An 18,229-nucleotide genomic window follows, 5' to 3' on the forward strand; every position below is an offset into this window, starting at 1 on the left:
ATGGGACATTGAAAAGAGTGATGGACAACAGCTCGGTTGTGTCCTGCATCATGTGTAAGTCTTTTCAAAGCATTAACCTGATGAGCATCATGTATTGCATCATTTTTTATTTATTTTTTTTAAATAGCACTAGTTGTAAAATGTCCTGCTATGTTTCACAGGAGCCCAATTTCAATCCGGAGTGCTGGACACAAACGTCCAGACGAGTCATTAACCCAAAAAAGGCTTTGAGTTATGAAACCACACTTGAGTCATCAAGGAGTTGTTGACCGCTAGATGTTGTGAAATGAAAAAAAAGCAGTTCCCGAACGGACTTTTTTTTCAGTTGTTTACCGGCAACACGAAAACACATCTAAGCCGATTACAGAGATAATTACATGGCCGGTGTATTCATATAAACGAATAACCGGCATCAAAGGATAACTAATTCCTTGAAAGGAATCTAAGCATAAACTGAGTTGTTTTTCCTGCACACCGTGCAACACTGACTGACACGGTGCTAAAGCGGTGTGCTTTACGAGATACCTCGCAAAGATCCGGTTACTTTACGAAACAATCAATAAAATCAAGTGGTGGAAAAAACGGCGGATGTGCACTACCTTTGTGAACGAGTCTTTCTCAAAAAAAATAAATAAAAAATACCACGCGCCTGCCAGAAGGACCGACAGTTGAATGCTTCATGACTCACGCCTATTGCCAGAAACCTCAATTAAGATCACTGCTGTGTTATAATTAATATCAAACCCTGTTTAGGAACATTAAGCAGCTTCTTACTGAGCTGTGGTATTTAGAAGCAACACTCACCAGGCTGGTGCGCATATTAACTGAAATCAGACATTATTGGTGAGCAGCAATGATAAAAAGACGTACAAAGTCAAGTGTGCTGAAGTAGAATTGAACTATTTCCTGCATGGCCCATTCTCTTTTTCCAGACAGTCTCACACATTCTTGTGGTTGAGCGAGTGGGGGTGACAGTCCTACGTCTTGTTACGTGTTTACTGTAAAACTGACTAACCAATCCAGATATTATCATTATTTAAACGCCGCGGTACCAACAGGTTCTACGGTGCTGGTGATGAAATGTCGGGGCTTTGAGCAACGTCAATGAATTGCACAAGTGTTCGAATTATGACTGTGGCCAAATCAGGGTTTTTTTTTTTTTTTTGGTTACTTCATTCGGAGCTGTATTTTACATCTATAGAAGCTTTCCTTGTAAGTCAAATATACAAATACCATTAAACAAGAAAAAAAGGTTAATTTTAGGAACCAGAGAGTATCAAATATGCTACAATCTGCACCAGGACAGAATGAAGACAAGTAAAATAATTTATTGTGTATAAATTCATAGTTATAGAATTTATAAAAACTGTTTTTTGTTAATGTATTAATAAATACTTTATTACCCTTATTTGTTCCAGCACGAATGTTTACTGTTAACCAGTGCTGGACTGTCAGGGCCAGAATGAATCATAATTTCTGACTTACAATATCACACAAAAGCACAAAAGTAAGTACACCCCTCACATTTCAGCAACCATCTTCTAAAGGGACAATTCTATAGAAATGAAACTTGGACTAGTCAATGTGCAGCTTGTAGAGCAGTATAGATTTACTGTCCTCTGAAAATAACTCAACATACAGCCATTACTGTCTAAACAACTGGCAACAAGTGTGAGTGCACCCGAAGTAATCACACCTTGCTGAGGAAGTTAAAGGTGATGGAGTGGTCAAGTATGTCTCCAGACCTGAATCCTATTGTGCACCTGTGAGGGATCCTCAAGCAGAAGGTGGAGAAGCACCATGTGTCTTACATCCAGCAGCTCCATGATGTCATTATGGAGGAGTGGAAGAGGATCTCAGCAACAACCTGTGCAGCTCTGGTGAATTCCATGCCCAGGAGGATTAAGGCAGTGCTACATAACAATGGTGCTCACACAAGATATTGACACTTTGGACACAGTTTTGACGTGTATACTTAGGGTGCACTCACTTTTGTTGGCAGTTGTTTAGACAATAATGGCTGTATGTTATTTTCAATGGACAGTAAATCTTTACTGCTATAAAAGCTGCACATTGACTACTGTAAAATATATCCAAGTTTCATTTCTATAGTATTGTGCTTTGAGAAGATCTACTGAAATGGTTGCTGAAATGTGAGAGGGTGTACTCACTTTTGTGAGACACCATATATGTTTTCTAATGTTTTGTGTCTATCAATATGCATTTAAATCTTTCCAATTGTCTATGCTCTTCATTTGATAGTGTTTCTCGCAGCGCATCTGAGTTTCGGTTTGAGTTTCTATCCAACGAGATTTTAGTCAAACGCAACTGCAGTAAGTCCATAACTGTCAACACTGCAACACTGTGTCCTACTGATTGGTTATTTCAATTAGCTGACTCTAAGGCCTCCTAAAAAAATCTAACCGCATTGGCATTTGCACTTCCTTAAATATTTGACCCCCACCCACCCCGCCAATCTTGACCATGTTCTACAGAGGGACCATCAAGAGCATCCTGACCAGCTGCATCACTCCCTGGTTTGGAAACTGCACCATCATGCATCGCAAAACCCTACAGAGGATAGTGAGGACGGCCGAGATCATCGGAGTCTCTCTCCTCGCTCTAACGGACATTTACACCTCACGCTGTAACTCAAATGTGTGTTACTGAACTGTACAACCTGGACTCATACACATGCTAAATACTCATTTCAATTCACACACACGTCCATGTTTTCAGCACCACTCATATTATATCTAATCATGTTATACTGTTTACATGCTGTTTTGCACCTATTGATTGCAGCTCTTGCTGTTTTTGCACAACATTGTGTAGTTCTGTCTTTTGCACATTGTACTGTATAACATATTATGCAGTAGGTTTACTTTTCAGTGCTGTTGCGTGGCCTTTTGTCTGCACTGTTTGCACTCGGTTGCACACGATGCAATTAATGTGGCAAAGACACTTACTTTAACCCTTAGCTCTGTGTTCGGTTATGTAGCTCTATGTTGTGTATTGTAGCTCTATAATGTGTAGTGTAGTTCTATGTTGTGTAATATAGCTCTGTGTTCTGTTATGTAGCTCTATGTTGTGTAATGTAGCTCTTTATTGTGTAATGTTTCTCTGTGTTCTGTTATGTAGCTATATGTTATGTAATGTTGCTCTGTGTTGTTATGTAGCTCTATGATGTGTAATGTAGCTCTATGATGTGTAATGTAGTTCTATGTTGCGTAATATAGCTCTGTGTTCGGTTATGTAGCTCTATGTTGTGTAATGTAGTTCTATGTTGTGTAATATAGCTCTGTGTTCTGTTATGTAGCTCTATGTTGTGTAATGTAGCTCTATATTGTGTGATGTAGTTCTATATTGTGTAATGTATTTCTGTCTTCTGTTATGTAGCTCTATGTTGTGTAATGTATCTCTATATTGTGTAATATAGCTCTGTGTTCTGTTATGTAGCTCTATGTTGTGTAATGTATCTGTGTTCTGTTATGTAGCTATATGTTATGTAATGTTGCTCTGTGTTCTGTTATGTAGCTCTATGTTGTGCGATGTAGCTCTATGTTGTGCGATGTAGCTCTATGTTGTGCGAGGTCGCTCTATGCTGTGCGAGGTCGCTCTATGCTGTGCGAGGTCGCTCTATGCTGTGCGAGGTCGCTCTATGCTGTGTGATGCCCTAGATGCAGGGCTCTGTTATACTGTGTTTCTGTCCAATATTGATATTTTTATAGCCGTATCATAATAATGATGGTATTAAGAGGTGGACTGATTCAGATGGGAAACCACTGGAGGCTGTTCAGCCAGAAGCTACAATATATACAGTATACATTCTCTGCTTATGACTTTCGTCCATGTATTAGTTGAAAGTGCAAAGTCTGATCTCAGAGCATTCACACATACAGGAAGTATTAGACCTGCTCTCGTCTTTTCTTTCTCCACGCTCCTTTCACTTCTTCTCTTTACATCAGGTGGTCTTTACTTCCTCAGAAGAAGTGTATACAGCTACAGCTTCTAATACAACTACCAAGCATTCTGATTTTACAGTTAACTGGACATTAGTTAGATCCTGAGACAAGCATTTAAAATGCCCTCTTTTTTCACTGCCCACAAACTCCTGAATGCTTATTTCTCTAGCGCTTTTTTTACAATGGTCATTGTCTCAAAGCAGCGTAGGAATTAAAGGGAATGATGTGTATTTATCCCTGATGAGAAGCCTGTGGCAACTGTGGCAAGGAAAAACTCCCTTAGATGGTATGAGGAAGAAACCTTGAGAGGAACCAGACTCAAAAGGGGAACCTGTCCTCATTTGAGTGATATCAAGAGTGTGATAATAGTCTTTAAAACATTACAAAACACCAGAGAGTGAGAACTAACATGAGCACTCAATGCGTCCTGAAGCGCTGTCTTTTAGGCTCCTCAGAGGCCAAATCACTGCTTCTTTCCATTTTACACATAGTGCTGCTAATTCTGTCTACTTCAAGAATGATTTCAGCAGTCTAGAAGTACATCTGCTGAACTGTAACAGTATCATTTATATCACTTCCATTTATTTACAATCCTAGACATCATTTCTGCACCTCTTTCATTGTTAAAAATCACTCATAGCATCTCTAGTGTTTTGCAGGTGTTCTCCTGTCTAGCCATTTATTGATGACTTTATGGCTATATATACAATCATGCATCTTTAATGACGACGTGTTTCAGGAGGAAGCCGACTTACATTTCAGAGTCTCTCCAGCATATGGGATGTGCAGTTTAAATCTGTCACAGCATGGCCCTGGAGTCAGAGATGTGCAACTGAAGAGAATGAAAACAAAGAATGATGGACAGGATTTGACACCTAAATGCAGGTCAGTTAGATAAATGATCTGAACACTGTTATACAAAACACTCATGTTTCAGTGGAAGTTATTCAGCACCTACCCAGATTTAAGGTCGGTGATCCGCAGGCAGTTGGTGGAATCTAAACCGACACGGCCGTTGCGTACAACAGTGCAAAGTAACGGCCTCAGCTCGGGAGACATCCGGCTCAGGGCCAGCTCTGGAGAAAGGCTGTTCATGTTTCCAGTGAAGGCTCTTAATAGACAAAAATGACACAAATGTAATTATTAGTTTTGGATTCCAGAGATGCTCTGGTGCTGTGATAACAACTCGGTATGTATAAAGTCCCTGTGTATTGGTTCAAAAATTGTGATTTGGTTCTGCATGTTGGTGTACTTCCTCCGGGAAACAGCAGGTTGAAACGCTCGGCTGATTTACACAACAGTTTACGGTGTTCGGCGTTCAACACTGGACGAATACAACTAGTGAACTAGCTAAACACGCTCAACAGTACAGATATTAACAAGAGCATCTTTAAACAGGATTTCGCTTCAAAACCTTAATTATCAGCGCTATGTTAGGCACTAATCGTGATGAAGGCTAACATTACTCACTACAAGGCATCTGATATAGACACCATCTCACTTTACAAATCTTTATAAATAAAAAGCTAAATATCCATCCATATATCTATTTATTGACTGATGGAGCGATCTATCTATCTATCTATCTATCCATCCATCCATCCACCTATGTCTCTATCTATGTATCTATCTATAAAATGATCAATCCATCTATCCATCCATCCATCTATATATCGATTGATTGATCTAACCATCAATGTAGCTATCTATCAATTGTGCGATCCATCCATTAATCAATCAAGCAATCCATTCATCCCTCCATCCCTCCATCTATCTATCTATCTATCGTTTGATCTTTTCATGTATCTATCCAATTTTAATTCTATAGCTATTATAATCTGCTTTTATGCTGCAACATCATGTGAAATACGAGGTATAACCAAGTAATTGTTTGTTTACGTGATTGTAAACAATAGTACTACTAGCACTACTACTGCTAATAATAATAAATAAAACAACAACAACAACAACAACAACAACAACAACAATAGCCCTCTCTACGCATTCGATGTCAACAAATAAAAGCATGACACCCTATTTAATAAAACATTCATTACAAACAGCTGCAGTTCAATTCAAAATATCAGAAATAAACCCAAACGCCAACATTTAACTTTCCATTCTACAGTTTAGTGCCAAGCTAACAAGCTAAAGCATCCACTGCACAACAGCTATAGTGTTTTTCAGGGTTTTGTTTTTGCCAGTATTAAAACACACAAACAAACATATTCCGCGACATTTTCTTCTGTACCTGTATCATAAATAAACACCACTACTTCATTTACAGAGGTAGCTAGCCGCTTAGCTGAAAACATTCACCACTTCCGGGTTGTTGTTTTGGGGTCCTTCGTGATGCTGTCCGTGCTAATGCCTGTTCTGCCTGGGGTTAATCATCACTACCAAGCACCTCCTCAACCGAGTTATCAATCCAAATAAATCAGACGGTGGTTATATCGTCTGTCCTAGATGAACAATATATTATTTGAGCAAAATAATATATAGGATGGTTTTTTTTTAAATAGGAAACGCTATGGGTTTACCCGTAACGTGCTTATTCATACACCAGGCTCATGTCAGTTCAATACACACAAACCACTGCTGTACACATGTGTGTGTCATAAACGTACATGTGAGTTGAACTTAGGTTTATAAGCTGGTTGGGGTAATAGTTTTATTCTGACAACACCTTTGGGACAGTAGGTAAAATTTTTAGTGTGTTTATATTTCACTTTGATTCCAGTACATTCTGACATGCATTATGACTGGATTGAAATCTATGGTTAATACAGTTAATACTGCTAAGAGTTACCTGTAGGCAGATATGACACATGAGATCTATAAGAAATGTGAGATTGAATAATTTGTCATGTAAGATTGTCATAAAAATAAAGCAATTTCCAAAGCCTGGTATAGTTCACACTGGGTGCTTATGTGAAATGCCTAGAACAGGGTCCATGTTTAATACAACACTTCTGCCATTATAGAGACTGTCAAAGATCTGCATTAGAAAAGTCTGATGATTAAATGTGTTCCAGTATGATTTTATGTTAGTTGGAAAAAAATATTGAAAGGACAGAATAGAAAAGCAGCACAGCATTTGTTATCAGTTTAGATTGCTTTTAATGAATTTTCTGATCCTCATATATTGTGCAGGGAAACTAGTCACAAATATGGAGTATGGAAAATGTCAGGGCTCAGGAAAGTACCAGGGAGTACCTTTCCTTCTCTACATCCTTCTCTGTCAATTTTGACCTGTAATATTAATTTTAGTTATGAAAATAAGAGAAACGATTTGCGTCTGCGGAAGAATAGATTAGCAGCACAGCATTTCTTTTTATAACAATGAAATATATTATAAATATAGATTGCAATTAATCAATCATTTGATCCATTTATTTTTGCAGGAAAACTAGTCAAAGCTACAGGGTGTCTTAAAAATGTCAGGGACATTCTCTACAAATTTGTGTGATATTTTTAATATGAAAATAAGTGAAATATTTTTGAAAGGTGTCTAAGGACAGAAAAGAGAAGCAGCACAGCATTTCTATTTGTATTTGTATTTTTGTAAACATCGATTGCTATTAATCGATTATTTGATCCTTATATATTGCGAATTGCAGGGGAAAAAGTCACAACTACGGGGTGTTGAAAAGATCAGGAAGCAAGGAGAGCACCAGGAAGTACTCTTCCTTCTCTACACTATTATATAATGTGATTTTTGACCTGTAATATACATTTAAATATAAAAAAATAAAGCTGAAATCATTTTGAAAGACATCCCCCGAGGACAGAATAGAGAAGCAGCACAGTGTTTTTTATTATATCAATAAATTCAATTATACTTTTTTTAAATAAAAAATAAGTTGCTGTTATTGATTATTCAATCCTAATATGTTGCGGATTTCAGGGAAACTAGTCACAGCTATGGAGGTTGAAAATGTCAGGAATCAAGGAGAGCACCAGGAAGTACTCTTCCTTCTCTACACTGACTTATCATGTGATTTTTGTCCTGTATTATCAATTTTAAATATGATAATCAGTGTAAATGATTAATTAGTGCAAAATCACATATATGAACTTTAACTTCCATTGGTTCCACTTCAGTCCCTGATTAATTATTAATGTTTGAAGTCTGATAAGGTCCATCATAGTTCTAAAATTGTAGCTTACAGATTTACAATCTGCTGTGTAAAAACAACCAGTCATTTTCCTGTAATGTGTTATGCACTTTAGTTAGATCTTTGTATAATCCAGTATATATTTTATACCTCACTGTTATAGAAGGCGCTGTTACAAACCTTTGCCAATGCAGGTTTGCAGGCGTTAGACTTCACACTAGGATTCCTTAACGAAATACTTCAAGATCCATAACAGCATGTCAGAGACGTTTTATAGCTATAACTACAGATTTATCGCATCCGCTACCTGATGTCTTGCTAATGTGTTGCAGGTTGAACAGAAAAACAGTAAATAAGAAAATCTAGGCTTTCCCATAACCAGCAGCCAAGCTTTTGCTCAGTGCCGGAGGACTTCTGCAGAGATTTGAGCAGATTAGCGCACCGTTATTCACATGTATAGCCCACATGCAGGGGATTGAATTAATGAAGGATTTTCTTGGCTGTCGTCAATCACGTCTGGAAATAATCACCCCAGGTGCAATAGGCACATGTCCAATATGGAGCACAATTAAAGCTATTTTGAACCTATTGAACATTCTTCTGACATGACAGGATGGAGAGAAGAGTAAGCAGGCAGTCATTTAGAGGAAAAAATGGAATTCAAGATGCTTCCTGCATCTCAGATTGAAATCATAGCATTGGACATTTGTGTGTGTGTGTGTGTGTGTGAGCGCATGTGTGTGACTTGATGCATTTTAATTCATTCCGGCGTCTCAGATGCCTCTTACTGTTACTGCCTACTGATTCCTATTCTCTCACTGCTGTACAAATTACAACATTCTACCTCAGGTTGCCTTCTTGCACTGTATGGTCACTTTTAGATAATTCCCGTTTTGTGTTCATCTTTATATTGCACCTTGTACAGTATTATTGTAATATATATTGCACCTTTGGACTCCCCAAATACGTTTATTGTATAATTAGGTTATTTTACTTATTTCTTTTTGATTTATTTATATACATTACTATTTGCACTTCTGATTAGATGAAAACTGCATGTCATTGGCCCTGTACTTGTATTTTGCACTGATACACTGATTTAAAAGTGTTGCTGGATAGATCATTTATTTGTGTGTGTGTGTGTGTGTGTGTGTGTGTGTGTGTGTGGCGCATGTGTGTGACTTGATGCATTTTAATTCATTCCGCGTCTCAGATGCCTCTTACTGTTACTGCCTACTGATTCCTATTCTCTCACTGCTGTACAAATTACAACATTCTACCTCAGGTTGCCTTCTTGCACTGTATGGTCACTTTTAGATAATTCCCGTTTTGTGTTCATCTTTATATTGCACCTTGTACAGTATTATTGTAATATATATTGCACCTTTGGACTCCCCAAATACGTTTATTGTATAATTAGGTTATTTTACTTATTTCTTTTTGATTTATTTATATACATTACTATTTGCACTTCTGATTAGATGAAAACTGCATGTCATTGGCCCTGTACTTGTATTTTGCACTGATACACTGATTTAAAAGTGTTGCTGGATAGATCATTTATTTGTGTGTGTGTGTGTGTGTGTGTGTGTGTGTGTGTGTGTGTCAGGATCAGGATCAGGACATGGCTGAAGAGGTGGACATTGTAATAGTCGGCTCATGTATGACCGATCTGGTCAGGTAATTCACACATCACACATTATATGCATGTGACAGGTACTTTAGCTATTATTACCACTTTTACATAAGGAACAGCACACAGATTGAAGTGGAAGTAGTTCTGACAATAAGTGGAAGTAGAGGATCTTTCCATTAGGAGCTAAATGCAGCCCACATTGAGCAGACAGAGGAACTGTCTTCCATCTGTTCGAGTTATTCATATTGTTCCAGAGGTGTGAATCACCACATGCTGGACATGTCTCACGTTGGTACCATCTTTATTTTTTTTCCCCCAGTGTCAAGTGTCTTCTAGTCATGCTGACTAAAGCTAAAAACACATTTCTGAATGTAAAAAAAAAAAAAAAAACAGAACTGGAGAAATTGTAAATGTGGTACTGTTTGTGTTTGAAGTATGAGGAGTGCAAACAGCTTTAATCTCAAATGGTGTGTAGTTAATAGAATTTCATGGTAATGTGCTGAACAATTAAATAAAATTATATACATTTTTAAATAATAAATTAACAGCAACAACGTTAAATCGTTTAACCTATGAACGTATTTCTTTGTGTGGACTTTTTTTCTGCCATGAATAAAGTGACTATCTATCTATCTATCTATCTATCTATCTATCTATCTATCTATCTATCTATCTATCTATCTATCTATCTATCTATCTAGGGATAAATACAAAAAAACAAAAAATGTAATATACACTATAAGGAGAAAAGTATTGGGACACCTGACTTTTGCAATAATATGTGGTTCTTTCTCAAACTGTTACCACAAAGTTAGAGGTAAACAAATGTCTTTGGATGTGGTTGCATTACACTTTCGCTTTAATAGAACCAGAAGACCCGAACCTGTGCCATCATGTCAATGTTCCTTTACACAATGCAAGCTCTATTATGAGATGGTTTACATGGTTTGGAGTGGAAGATCTTGAGTGGTCTGCTATAGAGCTCTGACATCAGTCCTATTGAACACCTTTGGGATAAATTGTAACAATGACTGAACCCCAGGCCTCTTTACCCTGCATCAGTTCTAACTTTACTTACGCCCTTGGGGCTGAATGAGCCCAAATCTCCACAAGCACACTCCAAAATCTAGTGGAACATCTTCCCAGAATTGAAAAGGTTCTTATAACAGCAAATGGAAACTAAATGTGGAATAGGATGTTCAAAAAGCTCATACTAATCTTATAGTCAGTTGTCTGGAAACTTTGTCCATATGGTGTCCCGTATATTTAGTTAGTTAGGGTATCGTACAACAAAACAAACCATCAGACGACCCAAATAAACAATTTCAAGTTTAAAACAAGCAGCAAAATAGTAGTAGTATTGTTAATATTAATATTAGTAATATTATTTCATTATTGTTGTTGCTATTGTGTACTACTACTACTACTACTACTACTACTACAACAAATGCTAGTTTGGCTTGTACTCTGACTTTACTTGTCATGTTGGAGTTAAATTGATTGCTGTGACATGAATGTTGCTCGGTATTTAAATCTCCATGTGACCTAGTTTCGAATTTAATTGTTAAACAGTGGAAAGTTGCAAGTTTCATGTCACGTTTAATGCCTTTTTTGCCTCACTTTTATATACTCAATAACTGTACATTTCTAAATATTGACAGTCAAACTGGACACACTGATATGACTACCATATGGAGTTCAAACACGCTTGCATCATCAACATCAATGCTATAGATTTGCCTTGGTGTACATAATTAAAGATAGACTGCAATTATATAAAGAAGCAACCAGGGACCAGGTTCTGTTCTATTACAAAGTGACTGTACACTTTGATGCGTACTTTACCGTTTACATGTAATGCTTTAATAGGCAATAAAATAAGCCTGTGGTTTGTTCAAATGTCTAAATGAGACACTCTGATTCACTGTGCTGGAACTTTCCAGAACCGAAGCATAGAAATGGCTGTATACAACATAGAGCTAGCAGTGTAGCGAACAAAAAAAATAGAAAGAAGTATTTTATTACATGAAATAATATCTTTAAATACATTTAATTTCTGTGTACAACATTTTTCTAATAATTATTGGTTATTTAGGGACTAATAAAAAATATTTTCTTGACGTTTCAACTTCATAAGTTAACTCTCAATTCATAATTTAACTCTATATCAGGTTCAGGTTTTAGCACTACAACATTGTAGAATATGTTCAGGTGGGGGTGAATACTTATGCAAGGAACAGGTTAACCGACCGTAGACAGTTAAAGATTGAAAACAGCGCAATTTTTCCAGTCCTCAACTGTCAATTTTTTGCTGCTGCAAGAATAACAGTCTTCTTGATTTGACATGCATTGTGTGATGCTTTTCTGCTCACCATAATTGTAAAGAGTGCCCGTTTCCTGTTATTGTATCCTTCCTGTGAGCTTGAACCATTCTTTCCATGTTCTGATGCTTGGTGTGAAGCCTAACTGAAGTTCTTGACCTGTATCTGCACTAACAGCATGAGTAAAAAAGAAGTACACGTAGTCACATGACCTGGATATCACATAATCTCAATCTAGATCATGGTGTAATCTGTACATATGTACAGTGATGCAGATTTACTATGGGGGTCAATAGCAAATTTAGGTGATGGTTTAATTAAGACTTTTCTCAATATCTCTGATCAGGCATTTGTTCTCTGGTGATGTTTCAGTTCCTGCCACAGCTTTGCCAACTGGAAGTACACCAGGCTTTTCCTTTTTCATCTTTTCTTTTTTTTTGTTGAATTTCTTATCATAGAAGCCCCCCCTCCCAAATGTGCTATAGGTATAACTATAATCTTTCCCTCAGCATCCAAATGACTTGCTTTCTCTTTTATAGATGGCTCTGTAGTCATCATGATGCATGATGCCTTACCAATTCTTACCACAACATTCAGTGCTAAAGCTGGAACTTAATTTTAATACAGTATAGTCAAGAAGAGAATAGATGGCATTGTATCGAAATAAAACGTTCCCAGGAATAATAATCCTGCATGTGTAAATATTTTTTATGAAGAAACTGGAAGAACATCTTGTTCAGAAGAAGTTTGGCCAAATAAGGGCACAAATAATATGCAACTATAGCATAGTGACCACGTCCTTGATGTGTGGGAGTGTGGATTTGGATTTGGTCCTGTATACACACACACACACACAAACACACACAAACAAACACACACATATCTGTGGAAATAATTACTATGTCATTTTAGCTACAAGTCAGGGCAAAGGGAAAAAAAAAAACTCTGTTGTAAATGTTTTCTATTAAATGTCATACTTAGACTATGTGCAATTACCACAAACAAAGAGTTGACTTTTGTTTTGCTTTTTAAAACTCTTGGAATGTAAGAGCAGGTTTTCAGTCCAGGCAATAGACCTTTATCTGAAATGCACTTTTCTAGAAAGCATTAAACTCTAAGTGTAGAAAACAACAAATGCAGTAGTGACATTGACAAATCTGCAAAAATGTAGTGTGATGCTTCTCCACCTCAACGTTACTTTCCATAACAGTGTATCCTGATGTCTTACTCACATATAATACATACTAAAAGGAAAGGTTCGTGGACACGTGACCGCAAGATTGGTATGTGCTTTTATTGTTATTAGAATTATTATTATTACTAGTACTATATCTCAAGCAACTTATTTAAAAAAATATGAATAGCAACAGCAAAAATATAAAATAAAATAAAAATAATAATCATTTGCTGCTTGTTTTAAACTTAAAACTTTGTTTATCTGATGTTATGTTTAGTACAAGAACCTAACAAAATAAATATACGGATTTATATATGGACAGAAGTAAGATTGGTATGTGCTTTTTGAACATCTCATTCCACATTTAGTCCCAATTTGCTGTTATTATTCCTTTACTTTACTGGGAAGACGTTTCACTGGATTTTCCAGGAGATTTGTGATCATTCAGACACAACAGCATGAGTAAAGGTACTGATGTAGGTGAGGTGAGGAGGCCTGGGGTGCAGTCAGTGTTCCAAAAGGGTTGAGGTCAGAGCTCAATAGCAGGTCATTTAGGATTTTTCACTCCAATGTATGTAAAGCATATGTTCATGGAGCTGGGTTTGTGCACAGGGCCATGGTCATGCAACAGATTTGGGTCTCCGAGTTCATCTAAAGGGAAACTTGAATGCTACGTTGGTATGTAAAAGGTTCTTTGAAAAAGAATTCTTTCATTACAATTAAACTGTTCTTCGTCATATGTGAATAAACGTCTTTTATTTGTCTTCTAGCACGTTTTTAGTTCCATGTTCTATCATTTTTTTTATAAAAGGGGGTTCCAGTTTTTATCGGTGATAATCGTGTACACTACACAGGTTACAGTCATCAGGTAGCTATAAGGGATTAGGCTGAAAAAACGCCGGAGTATCACTTTAATCAGACACGAGCACCTCTCAGCCTGCTCTTTCCAGCAGTCATGCAGATGGGTGCTTGCCCACGCAGAAAAGTAATATCTTAAGAAACATCAACAGCTCTGTCTACTTTTCCCTGTTAATCTTTCAGCAGAGGTACTATCGCTTTCTCAATTTTGTGAAATTTCCAGGAGCAAGCAGCCACATTAATCCTATGTGGCCTCATTTGTCCTTTTTTTTTTTCCTGTTTTCTTAAAAGTGACTAAAAATCCAGATAGTGACTTTGCCCATTAAAAGCCAGACGCTGCATCAAGTCTGAATGTCTTTTATTTATTTTTCTAATACCACACAAAGATGCTCGCATGACTTTGAAGTATAAAATCCAGTTTCATTTTAAGTGTTAAGCTGGTCTGCGTGGTGGTGCACGCGTCTGCGACCGAACCATCCGTCTCATGGGCCAGAGGGGGCCACCTACTGATCATCTGAGCAGCTCGAGCATTCACATCCTCTCATGTTGAGCAAGCAAGCAATGATTCGGCACTACCACTACAAGTACCATTTTAGTACTATGTTGGGAAGGTGTGTGGAACGGAAATACAGTCAGAAAGTCCTTGCTGCTGAAAAACCTCTTGCTGTGGAATCAAAATCGCTTTCGTTTACAGTATAAATAATAACTAAGATCACTAAGATCTTCCATTGTTGACGCTCGATTATTTGTATGAGTCAGGCTGTAAGAAGCAGCGAAGGTTTTCTCTGAAAATAAACACTTTGTTTTGTGTCGGCCCTGTGGGTTCAAAGTCTTGCGCAAAGCCGCACCAGTGGTTTCCCACCCTTTCTTTGTGGAAATAGAGAAAAGGATGTAAACAGCAACCCACTGCACGACTCACGTCACCACACACCTGTTTGCGGTCCCGTGGCTCAGGAGAGTCACAGAGTGTGTCGATGTTTGCTACATGACTGAACGAAAGCTCAGACACTCCTGCCACAGACTGAACAAACCTTTAACCCTTAGCAAGGATCAGATATGATATGCAAAAAGCTTTCATTTTAAAACAATTAATAAATAAATGAGAGGATTTTTGAAATTTTTTTGTGGTTTCTGAGGTAAATATTTAGGTATTTAATGCATGTTGTAGCTCGTTAAGTTATTGGAAGGTTCTCCAAAAAACAGAAGTGTGTATTTAAGTTTTTCCTTTAGCCTCGTTTTATGATATGGATTTATGCCTAAATCAACTTTTTTTCTTTGAGAATGCTTTCTGAATCTGTGTCTGTCTTTGTGTTGGGATTTGTGAACTTTGTGTTAGGTTGAGGTACAGGTATAGGGTATTTGTGAGACTAGGGCAGGTGTGCCTAGCATTATCTGACTCCAGACGCTGACTCACTCAGACCAGTCTGTGTTGGGATTTTGTGTGTCTATATTTGTGTTAGTTTTATTTGTATAATTTTTTTTTTAAATCAGTGTTTTTCATTGTGTTAAGATTTTAGAATTTGTCTATCTGTGTTTTAGAATTCAGGAATTTGTGTCCATATTTGTGTTAGATTTCAGGAATTTGTATCTATCTTTGTGTTAATTTTGTAAAGAAAAGTTTGTGTGAGAATCTGAGACTTAGCAGCTTTGTGCTAGATCTTAAAATGATTGTGTTTTTTATATTTGTGTGTGATTTTTTTTTTAGAATCAGTGTGTCAATCCTTGTGTTAGGATTTGCAAATTTGTACCTATTTTTCTGTTTGTTTTTTTTGTTTTTTGTTTTTTACATAATCAATGTCTGTCTGTGGGAAGTTTCCATAGTGGTCTATTGGTTAGGATGCTGCGCTCTCACCGCTGCGGCTCGGGTTCGATCCCCGGTCAGGGAACCAACCCCCGCCATTACGGTTGCACAAGCCTTAGTGCCGGTCCCAAGCCCGGATAAATGGGGAGGGTTGCGTTAGGAAGGGCATCCAGCGTGAAAACATGTGCCAAATCAAACATGTGGATGATCCGCTGTGGCGACCCCTAACGGGAAGCCAAAAGAAAGTTTTAGTTTAATGTCTGTCTGTGGGAGGATTTGAGACTTAGTATTTACTACTGAGTAGATTTTAGAATCAGTGTCTATCTATGCTTTGTGTCAGGATTTGAGAATCTGTGTCAATCTTTGTGTTAGCATTACAGAATTAAAACTTACTTTAAGGTGTAGGTACAGCATTAATCACATGCATTAATACTTAAGTCATTAAAAGGTTCCCACAAGAAAAAAACAAACATCTGTGTGTCTGTGTGTAAGAGACAAGGGCAGTGGACTAGGTGTGGTTCATCTTACCTGACTCTAGACGCTGACTCAATCAGACCTCATTAGATTTAAGGCTCTGTATCGTATGACAGATGTCACTGGCGCACATACATTCCTCCTACAGAACTGGATTACATCACGGTCCTTCTACTGCAACTTAATTATAGATTTCAGGCTTTCTTTGTTGAAGTCCATGTGGGAGGCTGTTTTACATAAAAGCTATACCTGTCAGTGCCTTTGCCCTGTCTACTGTTAGATGGTATGAAACCAAGCATGTACATGTGTTTATGTTGAAGGCGGCAAATTATACATTTTTTGATGTTTAGGATAGACTACATGACAAGGTAATACCAAGATCAGGATACCTAAAATCCCATTATATCATACAGCAGTTAAACTCCTGAATCCGTTCTAACTCTTTTTGACATTCTACATTATTAAATGGAACTTACTGGGGTATAAGATGAAGAAAACACCTCAGGACATGCCATTATTGGTGGTAACATTGCCGTAGAACACCACACATTGGATGATTATTTTACTGTAAAAGCACTTCCTGTGTGATTTTTTTGTGTAATATCATTGGTACTTATATAATTCTGTTTTAAATATAATTTTTCTGATCAGTAGTGAGGTGGTGGCTCAGCGGTTAAGGCTTTTGACTCTGGATAGGATGGTCATAAGTTCTGGGCCCTTTAGTAAGGCCCTTATCCCTCAACTTCTCAGTTGTAAGTCCCTCAGAAGGCAAAAGGTATAAAGGCATCTACCAAAGGACATACAAGTAAATACTTTCTAAAGCAAATAGTTGCGTGTTGGATGTTGCAATCTGTTTTGCACCAGTGACATCATTTGTTCCTCATTTTCCATGGTAAATATTTCTTTTTTTTGGAAGATGTAGAACAAAAATAGCACTGATCCCATTTTGACCTTGTTGACACTCAAGACACGTGAATCTAAAAAGCAGTCAGATTATTGAGCAAGATTAACACATGATTTCTTCAGGCCCTTTACTTCAGTACTTAATATATCTTTAAAAAGCTGCTGAGAGCAAAAGTTTGTATACCCTTTATACCAATTTAGGGTACCAAATTGGTTCTCTAGTGCCAAATCTCCGATTCTCTCCAGGCAATGAGAGTATAGCGCTGATAATAACTATACACTATACAGAGATAACTATGCAGAGGTAACTATACAGCTATAACTATAGTATTGCATCCAGAATCATTTCCCAAAATGTGGTGAAGTCTCCACTACTGTTTAATGCTTATGGGGCAAATATTTTTCTTTCCATAAAAGTACAAATTTGTATTGATTTGATTTGCAGAGATGCTTGGACCCAGAACTTATCAGCAAAATGCCTCAGCACCTAGGCATCTTTTTTACTTTAATTTATTTACTCTGAATGACATCTGTATTATGTAGAGGAAAAATTAAAATGGCATTAATTTAAAAATATCTTGTATTCCCACCCTTTCTAATCGTTTTTGTTGTTTTGGGTTTTTCCCCTGATTTTTTTAGATTGTGGAATTGTAGGATTTTTACTGGTTGTATATACAGTGAGGAAAATAAGTATTTGAACACCCTGCTATTTTGCAAGTTCTCCCACTTATACAACATGGAGGGGTCTGAAATTGTCATCGTAGGTACATGTCCACTGTGAGAGACATAATCTAAAAAAAAAAATCCAGAAATCACAATATATGATTTTTAAACTATTTATTTGTATGATACAGCTGCAAATAAGTATTTGAACACCTGTCTATCAGCTAGAATTCTGACCCTCAAAGACCTGTTAGTCTGCCTTTAAAATGTCCACCTCCACTACATTTATTATCCTAAATTAGATGCACCTGTT

At 37.2% G+C, this 18,229-nt stretch overlaps 2 protein-coding genes across 2 annotated transcripts in view; one reads left to right on the top strand and one right to left on the bottom strand.

Annotated features, from left to right (window-relative positions):
* The window catches only part of babam2 (BRISC and BRCA1 A complex member 2), a 96,564-nt gene extending 90,225 nt beyond the window's left edge, over positions 1-6,339 (bottom strand). Inside the window, exons 1-3 of the mRNA XM_046855042.1 lie at positions 6,217-6,339; positions 4,924-5,076; positions 4,721-4,797 (exon numbers count right to left, since the gene is read on the bottom strand). Of these exons, the coding sequence (XP_046710998.1) occupies positions 4,721-4,797; positions 4,924-5,060 (214 nt within the window). The 5' untranslated portion in view covers positions 5,061-5,076; positions 6,217-6,339. The remainder of the gene's footprint in view (positions 1-4,720; positions 4,798-4,923; positions 5,077-6,216) is intronic.
* Positions 6,340-6,411: 72 nt separating this feature from the next.
* The window catches only part of rbks (ribokinase), a 43,951-nt gene continuing 32,133 nt past the window's right edge, over positions 6,412-18,229 (top strand). The window contains 2 exon segments of the mRNA XM_046855043.1: positions 6,412-6,594; positions 9,693-9,763. Of these exon segments, the coding sequence (XP_046710999.1) occupies positions 6,496-6,594; positions 9,693-9,763 (170 nt within the window). The 5' untranslated portion in view covers positions 6,412-6,495.

Source organism: Silurus meridionalis, chromosome 8 (genome assembly GCF_014805685.1).
Source record: "Silurus meridionalis isolate SWU-2019-XX chromosome 8, ASM1480568v1, whole genome shotgun sequence".
Taxonomy (NCBI): domain Eukaryota; kingdom Metazoa; phylum Chordata; class Actinopteri; order Siluriformes; family Siluridae; genus Silurus; species Silurus meridionalis.